General features: G+C 57.5%; 1 protein-coding gene across 1 annotated transcript in view; it reads right to left on the bottom strand.

Annotated features, from left to right (window-relative positions):
- LOC105541617 (chondroitin sulfate proteoglycan 4-like) overlaps positions 1-6,015 on the bottom strand; it is a gene marked incomplete at its 5' end in the record, with an annotated part of 18,307 nt that extends 12,292 nt beyond the window's left edge. Inside the window, 6 exon segments of the mRNA XM_011982724.1 lie at positions 96-362; positions 1,960-2,605; positions 2,607-4,271; positions 4,273-4,334; positions 4,336-4,626; positions 5,809-6,015. Of these exon segments, the coding sequence (XP_011838114.1) occupies positions 96-362; positions 1,960-2,605; positions 2,607-4,271; positions 4,273-4,334; positions 4,336-4,626; positions 5,809-6,015 (3,138 nt within the window).
- Positions 6,016-10,158: the final 4,143 nt, after the last annotated feature.

Below are 10,158 nucleotides of genomic sequence, written 5' to 3'. Positions count from 1 at the left end.
CCGGTGACACAGAGCAGTGGAGGGGCCAGGGTGAGGCTGCCACCCTCGGGGTCACTGAAGTTTTGCATCTCCAGTGGGATGGCAGCAGGCAGCACCTCTAGCTCCACGCAGACACCCTTGAGGGGAGCACCCAGGCCCAAGGGCACATCCAGTGAGAAGGCATCGCTCCAGGCCTCAGGGTGGGAGTGCAGGTACAGGACCCTGCCCACATCCACTGCCTCCTGGGAGAAGCTCTGCACAGGGTCCAGGCTGGGTGGCTCATCTGCCAAGACGCCACGAGACACCATCACCAGGTAGCCGGCACTCGGTGGCTTCTTCACTGAGAATACGATGTCTGCCGGCGGCACTGCCTCCTGGGCTGCCTGGTTAACAGAGGTCATGAGGACTCACAGGGAGCCACAGAGGCAGTCTCTGAGGGGCCATTGTGGCCCTAAGCAGCCAGAACAGGCTTGATCTTGCCCCACTTATTCCTCCAGATACCACTGCTCATTTACACACACAAACACACATGTGGGTTCACACACACAGCAGCTAGACATGCAGCTGGTCACATTTTTTGTTTTTTGACAGTCTCACTCTCACCCAGGCTGGAGTGCAGTGGCGCAATCATGGCTCCCTGCAGCCTCAACCTCCTAGACTCAAGGGATCCTCCCACCTCAGTCTCCCAAGTATCTGTGACCACAGGCACATGCTTCCATGCCCAGCTAATTTTAAATTTTTTGTGTAGAGATGGGGTTTCATTGGGTTGCCCCTGGCTGCTGGTCACATGTTAATACCCACCCCACACACGGTTACAGGGGGTCAGTCACACAGCTTGAGATGCACTCCCCCGGGGAGGTGCATAATCACATATCCCCAGACTCAGTGACACAGACACACAAGTTCATCATACGCTGACGCAGTCACACATGTACATATGCGCGTGTGCGTGTGCACGCGCGCGCGCGCACACACACACACACACACAGGCCCCCCTGCTGAAGATCTGCTCAGGTCTGTGGCTGGTTTGCAGGCAGTGCCTCCCCAGCCCCTGTTATTACCACCCAGGACCGTCAGAGGGCGCTCTGCCCCCACCCCTCGTGGAGGCACAGCCACCTTCAGCCCAGGCCCTATGGAGCTCATGCCCCAAAGGCCACATGGGCTTCCTCACCTGATGGGCCAGTCACAAGAGGCTAAACCACCCCCAAACTCACATTCCTGTTCTATGCCTTTCCCCGGAATGTTCCTCCTGCCTGGAATACCACTCCCCATTCTCTGCTACCGATGGCCTGCGCTCTTCAGAGCCCGGCCCAAACTGCCTCCTTCCGCAAGGCCTTCCTGATGCCAGATCTGCTGGCTCACTGTCAGCCTCAAGCTCCAGACATGCAGACCAGAAGGGTCTCCGAAATAAGTAGTGTGGGAGAGTAAGGCTGAGCGGGCAAGGACTGGCCTGAGGTCACAAGGCAAGTCCTGCTGGAGTGAGCCTGCTGGAGGGCCCGTGGCTGCTCTGTGGGGTTCCTGGGTGGGTAGAAGCCCTTGACAGACCCTCCTAGTCCTGGTCTGGGCTCTGAGAAAATAGCGGGGAATATGTGGATCTGAAGAGCAGCCACCTGTCTCCATGGCCAGCAATCCCCAAAGTTCAGGACCCGTGATGCCCTCCCAGGAAACTGACTGCAATGCAGATTCTTGGGCTCCACTTCAGAGATTCAGTAGGGCTTGGTGGGGCCCAGGAATCTGCATGCTCAGCCACGCCATGGACACGAGTGGACACGAACTCTGGAGGCACACACAACTTCCAGGAGGATGGGTGTACAGCAAGCTCCCCAGAAACTCTTGGGAGCACAACGTATATGGGAGCACATCTGAGACCCGTGCACACATGCAACTGGGACCACCACAGTCACAGCCCAAGTCACATGTGTACCTGGCATGGAGGCTGGGGGGGAGGCCCTCTACCTGGCCCACACCCCCGCTCACCACCTCCAGTTGGTCCCTTCTGATCTCAGCTGCCTCTCCCTGGAAGACATAGATCTTCTTGTGCCGGACCAGCTTCAGTGGGGCCAGTGGGCCCTCTAGGGCAACGGTCACTTGTAGCGTGGGATCTGTGTGCACTGGCCCCATTTCCATTGAGAAGATCAGGGTGTCACGGGTTCTGAGGCTGCTATTGAGGCCGTAGAGAATGGCCCCGTCTAGCAGGTCCTCCTGGGAGAAGGCTGTGGCTGGCTGAGGGGCCCAGAGCAACTGCCCCCAGCGAGGGCCGGCTGTGACATGGTAGTGCACCTCATCCCCACTGCGGATGTCAAGGCTGGTGTCCTGGTGGGGCTCAGCTGTGTCAATGGTGCCCTGACCTCCTTGAGGGACCACAAGGCCAGAGCCATTGGCCACACGGAGGTAGGGCTCCGAGGCCTGCACCTCCAGCAGCGCAGTGGTCTGGTGTTGCCCATCGGACACCTGCAGCTAGATCCAGCCATGATCAGCCTGAGCGCATGAACAGGACTTGCCTCTTTCTGAGGCCTCCTGGGTGAAGTGGTAGATGGGCCACGTGGGCTCATCCACGGCCATGATACTGCCAAAGAGGAGGTCCTTGAGTGTCAGCACCAGCTGGGCGTCAGCAAAGCCCAAGTCTTAAGGCCACGTCGTCTGTAGTCAGCAGCCGCCACCCGCCCCGGGCCATATGGAAGACGCGGCTGATGGTCTGCACAGGGGCGTGGTCATTCACGGGTTGGATGGCCACCCGGAAGACTCCCCGTGCCTCCTCCCAGGCCATGTCACCACTGCTCTCACCCTGGTGGGTAGCAACAAATGGGATATCATCTTCTGTGGTCTCGGAGTCATCATGCTGGTAGACCAGTTGGCCACGCAACAGGTCTTCATTGGTGAAGGATGTCACCATAGTGGTCTTGTCCCGTGTCCCACGCCAAGCCAACCTCCCATGGCGGGGCTGCTCCATGACCTCATAGAGGTAGCTGGCACTATTGAGACTCTTGACAAAGAGGTGGTCAGCAGAGAGGACACCCTCACCACCCTCAGGCACCACGAGGAGGACATTGGTGAGGACGGACGCATCTGGGTCACCACCAATGTGGATGGGGAAGGTATAGAGCGGGGAGAAATATGGCGGAGCTGTGACACGGAAACGGAAGGTGTCCTCGACTGCCTCCGAGGCACGTGCCGTGGCCCCATAGGTCACCCGGCCAGCCTGTATGTCATCCTGGGTGAAGCCCTGACCGTCTGACAGCCTTGTGCCCTGAAGTTGAAGGTTGCCTTTCCTGGGAGCCTGAACCACCTCATAGTGGAAGGCTGGAGGGCTTAGGCCTGCCTCCTCCAGGGTGGCCTCCAGGTAGGCTGCGGTGAGGGTCTCCTGCTGGGTGTTCTGAGTGTGCAGTGGCTCCAGCCGCAGCATCCACACAGTGGCTCTCTGGATGGTCACTGGGAAGGACAGATTGCTCAGGATCTCCTGGCCCACCTGCACCTCCAGGGCCAGGTTCTCCACGGTGTCCTCTGTGTGGTGCTGTGGGTCGGTGCTCAGGTACCTCATGCGGCCCTGCTCCACATCCCGCTGGTGGAACGCCTGTGTAGCCCACCACTCAGCACCCTCCACCCCACCTGCCCCCTGCTTCTGCAGCTCCCCGAACTGCAGGGCTCCGGTGACGCGGAACAGCACGCTCACATCCTGCCCCACGGCATTGGTCTCCACCGACAGGTTGGCGGGCAAGATGGGCATGGCAGGGCCTTGGGCCTTGCTTCGGTGGATCTGCATGGCCAGCCAGACAGCCACCACCTTCAGCATGGCCGGGGGGCTGGCCTGCAGTCCATCGCTGACCCGGAATGTCAAGTCCTGTGCAGGGCCACCGCGGTGGACATAGACTAGGCTGCCGGCCTCCAACTCCTGGCAGGAGAACTCGGTTGCCGGCTCCCCAGGCTGGTCTCGGCGCTGCACGGGAAGGCCAGAGGGGGTGCCAAGGAACTGGAAAGTGAGGCCCTCACAGGCAGAGTCTGGGTCATAGGCCTAGAAAACCTCAGGCCCCAGCAGCTTTGGCGTGTGTTCCAGGATCACCATGAAGCTGCCATGTGGGAAGATGATGCGGGGAGGGTCATTGACAGGGTTGACCTGGATGGGCAGGAGGTCAGTTTGGCCCCTCCGCAGGCATGAGGGCAGGGGCACCCGAGCCGTCACTGACACCTCCAGCACCAGCTGGTCGGAGGTGTCCTCAGAGCCATCGTGGATGAAGCGGGCCTTGCGGTTCACCACGTCCAGGAGGGTGAACATTTTTTGTGCCTGGGCGCCCGGGCTTGAGCTCACTGTCACGTGCCCCTCGGGTCACACTGAACAGCACCTGGGATTTGAGCAGCTCTGAGGAGGCTGCAGTCATTGAGGGTGGCTGCATGGAGGCAACCCCTCAGGGGTCGGCTGCTTCCCCTCAGGTAGGGCAGGCCAAGGCCCCCAGTACCCCCAACAAAGAGCCCATAGGGGACCTCTATGGGGGCTCCTGGGACTGTACAGGAGGCGTTCAGAAATCCATCAACTGACAATGTGGCCCAGCCCTCTAGGACAATCAGCACCATAGTATGGGCAAAGGAGTCACTCAGCAGCTTCTCTGCTGGGGTCTGTAGCTTCAGCTCCTCCTGGCTCAGGGCAAATCTGACCTTAAGAGAGATGGGGAGTGGGAGATGGGGAACAGACTTTTGAATCCATCATTTCCCTTATAAAAGCATAGTGCGTTCCCCACACTTGGGGCCCCAGAGTGGAAAACCTAGGACGAGGGCCTCTGGTGCCACTCCTCTTGCCATCCTGCCATCTCTTTACTCATCCTCCAAACACTCACCAAAGGGACTCTGGGCCAGGCCTGGATGGGCTCTGGGGACCGTGATGTGAATCAGATGTGATCCTCGCCCACAAGGAACTGACATACAGTAAGATGCTCTCCTAGAAATCCAACCTGATTTTTAAATTCTCCTCCTCTTTCCTCAAGTGAGAGGTGCCAGAAATATTGTCTTGGAATCTAGATTTCACCCCTAGAAAAATAGGTAACTGGGAATGCAATGACAGCAGCAGACTGGCCAAGCCCTAGTCCTCTCCCCACTGGGGTGTGGAAGGAGATGGCTGACCCAAATTTTTTTTCTTTTAAAAATAGAGATAGGGTCTCATTGTGTGGCTCAGGCCAGCCTTGAACTCCCAGGCTCAAGTGATCTTCCCACCTTGTGTTCTTAACTCTTCATGGTTTGGGAAAAGACTCAAGAAAGAGCCACAAGACTCCTCACTAACAAAGCTTGTGGTGTCTTGAAGGATGAAATGGAAAAATGAGGAAGCTGAGGCAGTACTGGTGCTGTTACTGTCGTGGACAGACAGTGGTGCTGCAGAGAAATTGGTGCAGTGCCACAGGGATGCACAGGGGTCGTGGGGACCCAGGAGGGGGCCTCACCCAGGAGGAGGGGATGTCCACACTGAGACTTCAAGGAGAGGCTGGAGTTAGGCATGTGCAGGGAATGGGTGAGGCACGCATCTGGCAGAAGGAGTGTGGTGACCAAAGGCCTGGCATCAAGCGACTGTAAGATGGCCGGGAACTGAAAGCAGTACAGTGCGGTCAGAGCACAAAGGCCAGCAAGGGCTTGTGGTGGGAAACGTGGTTGGAGGGAGCCAGTGGGCAGAGCCAGTTCATGAAGGATTTGCCATTTCTAGGCTGCTGCTGCCCATCCCACAGTGGAGAACTTGAGACCCTAAGATAAAAGTGACTTACACAAGGTCACACAGCCAGCTGGGGTTCACGCAAAGCTAGAGAAGGAATCCCACCCTGAATCCCGCCCGGATCCCAGGGGGACGTCACTGACCTGCAGGCGTCCAGAGTAGAGCTGCAGCAGGAGGTGGTCAGCTGGGCCTGCTGCCAGGAGAAGGAGGGCTTTGGGCTGGGACGTGGAGAACTGCAGCTGTAGGTCTATGTCGGTCAGAGCTGTGGCCACAGGCACCTCCAGGTGGTTCTCACCGAAGAAGGAAGCTGTGTGAGAGAGGGAGCTGTGGTCCAGGCTCAGATGCTTGCCTGGAGGAGGTGAGGCGCCACAAAGAGGTACCGGTGGGTTGAAGAAAGGGGTCCATGATGGCGCACCCTCATGGTTCTGCTATATGGTGCTGTGAGTACTGCCTGGATCCCAGCATCTTCTTCGTCCTGGCACCAGAAGGCACAGCCTCACCTTGTGAACAGTCAGACCTTGACTTTGCAGGAGGTCAGACCCAGAAATTCCCAGCAACTCAGGTCTCCTCCTTGGAGGTTCCTGGAGCCAGAGGCCTTTGCCAGCTCTGACTCACCTCCCCTGGGCCCCAGAGGAGTCTTCCTCCCGGGTCTGGGTCCCCTACCCCCGCAAAGGGAACCATCACTGGCCTGATCACCTGGCTTGGTGGTCACAGCCCTGAGGAATGGAGTTTCTGGAGAATCACCCCCAGTCCAGACTGATCCCTGCTCAGATTCCTTCTCCTAAGTGCCCTTGTGCTTGGGCTCCTGTGCAGTGCCCGCCGTGCCATGCCCCGCCTCCATGGGTTGGCTGGGGCCACGGCTGGGATCTGGTGGAGGTGTGAGCATGGCCCACCTATCCCCGCTTCTCTCTCAGGCCATCCTTCCACCTGCCATTGAGGGTGTGGGCGGGAGCTTATTAGCCTGAGTCTGAGAAGGAGCAAAGGCTCTGAGGCCAGATGGAGACCACGTGCAGGTCTACCTGCACACCAAAGTGGGCCCACACTTCCTCCATTACCCCTGCTATTGCTTCCTGCTGGAGAGCTATTCACAGTCCCCGATGAGCAGTCAGATCTGGCCCCATTGTTTCCACCATGGCCAAGGAACCAGGGATGAGAACAGCTGAGCTCCCAACTTCCCCAGGCCACCATGCAGGCTGAGGCTGAAGACAGGGCCTGGGAACGGCTGAGAGTCTGCTGGGCAGGCCAAAGAGGGCCTCGCCAGGCAGAAGGCCATGCCTGGGCTTGCCTGGGGTTAGTGGTTCCTATGCAAGGCCCATTCTGTCCCACACCGGGACTCCTCCTCTTTTGAATTGCTGCTTCCTCCAGGCAGTTTCCCCAGATTAGCCTCCCTGACTTCCAACCCACTGCCACAATTTCTGGTCTATGCCTTTTGTGGTGATAAAAGCCAAATATAACTTTGACTTTGCCTGCAGATGTCCAGGGCTGGGGGACAGACAAACACGGGTTAAAAACGGTGATTCATCCCTGTTGGGTTTCCCTCAAACCCAGAGCAAGCACAGGCTGACGGCCTTGATGGGGTGATCCAGCACCAGCCCCACATGCGCTGGTCCCTGGCCAGCCTGAGCCAGCTGCCATCCGCCTGAGAAAGCAGCTTCAGCCATTGGAGGAGTCGGAGATTTGTACACCCTAAGGGCAGCCAGCCCCACTGGGAAGGATGTCCAAGAAAGATCCGTAAAAACCCCTTGGGCTGAGTTAAATCCCCTCTAGTTATCTCCTCCTGCCAGCACTGATGGCAACACCAGCACCTTGTTTGGGAAGCTAAGAGAATCAAGCGAGCCCTGCAGACCACCTGCATGGAGGCGGCCCAGCAGGCTCAGCAGGCCCAGCACAGCTCGGTATCAGCAAGGGACAGACCAGGGAACTGCAGGTGGCGGCCACCTACCGGGATGCCTTATCTACAAAGACATTGATTCCTTAGAGCAAAACACAGCACACTAAAGTGAGGGAGGACATAGCACAAGGGGTGGGGGCACACAGCCCTGCAAGATGGAGCCACCACCGCCACCGGCTGGAGCGGCTCACAGCAGCTGTCAGGAGCCGACTGTTGAATGTTCAGGAATTTTGAGAGCCAGGTGATACTGCCCATAGTGAGAATATTTATACCAAGAAAAGAGGCAAATACTGCAAATCAGGGTTCCCCCTCCCCAAGAAAGCCCATTGCTAAACATTTACCTACCCAGCACCCACGGGGAAGAGGGCACATCTCCCTGCGCCTACCCACCTGTGTTAGTCAGGGTTCCCTAGAGGGACACAAGTTATAGGAGATAGATATAGATATAGATGTAGATATAGATGTAGACATAGATATAGATACAGATACAGATACAGATATAGATATAGATATAGATATATAAAGGGGAATTTATTAAGTACTAACTTGCACAATCGCAAGGTCCCTCAATAGGCTGTCTGCAAGCTTGAGGAGCAAGGAGACCCAGTCTGAGTCCCAAAACTGAAGAACTTCGAGTCCAATGTTAGAGGGCAGGACATGTCCAGCCTGGGAGAAAGATGTAGGCTGGGAGGCTGGGCCAGTCTCGCATTTTCACATTTTTCTGCCTGCTTTATATTCGCTGGCAGCTGATCAGATGGTGCCCACCAGTATGAAGGGTGGGTCTGCCTTCCCCAGCCCACTGACTCAAATGTTAACCTCCTTTGGCAACACCCTCGCAGACACACCCAGGATCAATACTTTGCACCCTTCAACCCAATCAAGTTGACAGTCAGTATTAACTATCACACCACCCTTGCACTAAAGGCATATGTAGACCAGCCAAGGCTTGGTCAATGTCAGGGCTCTGGGCCAGACAGGAACTGAATTAGATGGTTGGCCCTAACCACTGAACCACCTGCCTGCAGCCCCCTCCCAGCAGAAAACAGTAGAGCCTGTTTGGCTAGAATGGGAGGGTGGCAGGAAGCAGAGGTACTTTCCAGAGCGCTGGGGTCTGAATGGGTCCATTGAGGGGCTGGGCCCTGCTGCTTCCTGTGGGGCTGAGTGGGAGGGGCTCACACAGGCTGTCTTGTGCTGCTGGAGCACATAGCCAGGCAGCCCCCCATCCCAACAGAGGCCTCTGAGGTCTTGCTGGCCAGGGCTTTGGAAACTCTGACAGCACCACTTCACCCACCTCCCAGTCTCCATTTTTCTGCCCCTTTTACACTCTCTGAGGGGCTGCAGTTGCAAAAACCCAGAATCCCTGTCTTGGAGGTGGTGGGGGATGGGGGGCATTTGAAGAGGGGCTTTGAATGGAGAGGGTGTGCAGGATAAAGACGTAATAAGCTAGAAGTCAATCCAGAAGACTTCCTGGAGGAGGTGATGGTGGTGTACAGTCACAGAGAGGGAGGAAGCAGCAGTCTCTGAGGACAGCAGCAAGACCAAGTGAGAGACTGGCAGGGGTACACAGGTCCCCCTCAGGTGGGGCAGGGAGGGTTTCTCCTCCCTCACTCCATAGAGCCTCTGACTAACTTGAAGGAAGAGAAGTAGAGGGGAAAGTAGAATGGGTCAAGCCAGGCTCAGCTGCCTGCCTGGGGCGGGGGGATGGAGGAGGTTGTGGGGAGACATCAGCACAGGCTGGATCGGACCTGCCCTTGACTCTCCTGGGTCAAGAGGACCCATGATTCATCAAAACACCAGTCCAGACCCACAGCAGCTCCATGGGCTGCTCTCTGAGCCAGGAGAAGGGGCTCACTTCAGGCCTCAGTGTCACCATTCTGTAAAATGGGCACATCCCTCCCACCTCTTCTCCCTCCTGACTGTGGGGATTAGTCCTGGGGGTCCCTCCCTGGTCTAGGAGTTTGCTGTCCATATGGATGTGGAGAAGGTTAATGGCATGGGGTGTCTGGAGGTGCCAAGCCTTGGGCATGAGAGGAGCAGGATGCCCCACAGGTCTGGGGGCCCGTGGGAGGGGCAGGAAGAGTGCTGTGTGTATGGGCTTCTCTCTGGAAGGTGCGTCGGTGAGCGTCCAGGGCTGTATATTAATAGATGTGTATTTGTGTGTGCCCGCAAGCATGTGGGTGGCTACTGGGGGTGTGCTTTGGGTTTGAGTAAGGCTGTGTGTTTGTGTGTGTGTGTGCGTGTGTGGGCCGGGAGCTGCCAGGACAGAGCAATGATTGTGCCTGGGCCTGTCCTGCCCTTCGGTGCCCGCCTGCCATTACTTGGCTGGGCCTGGCTCCATGAAAGGGGCTGTGTGTTCTTGGAGGGTTCCTGCCCCTCCTGCTCGGCGCCCATAGAGAGGTTTGCTAAAGGTGGGTATGTCCTCAGGCTTCCCACCCTTCCTCCCCATGAACAGGGCACTGCTGTCTGGGCCTGAGGGTGGGGTGGCTCCATCCTTCCTGAGACCTAGGCCTGGGGGCACAGAAAAAGCCTGTGTCCTTCCCTCCCAAGTCCCTTTTCAGGGGCTAGGGGAAACCTCGGTCAAGGTCCCCAGCAAGCCTCCTCT

The sequence above is a fragment of the Mandrillus leucophaeus genome, unplaced genomic scaffold, assembly GCF_000951045.1.
Source record: "Mandrillus leucophaeus isolate KB7577 unplaced genomic scaffold, Mleu.le_1.0 Scaffold241, whole genome shotgun sequence".
NCBI lineage: Eukaryota > Metazoa > Chordata > Mammalia > Primates > Cercopithecidae > Mandrillus > Mandrillus leucophaeus.
Note: the sequence above shows the minus strand (reverse complement) of the source record. Positions and strands in the feature narration are given on the sequence as shown.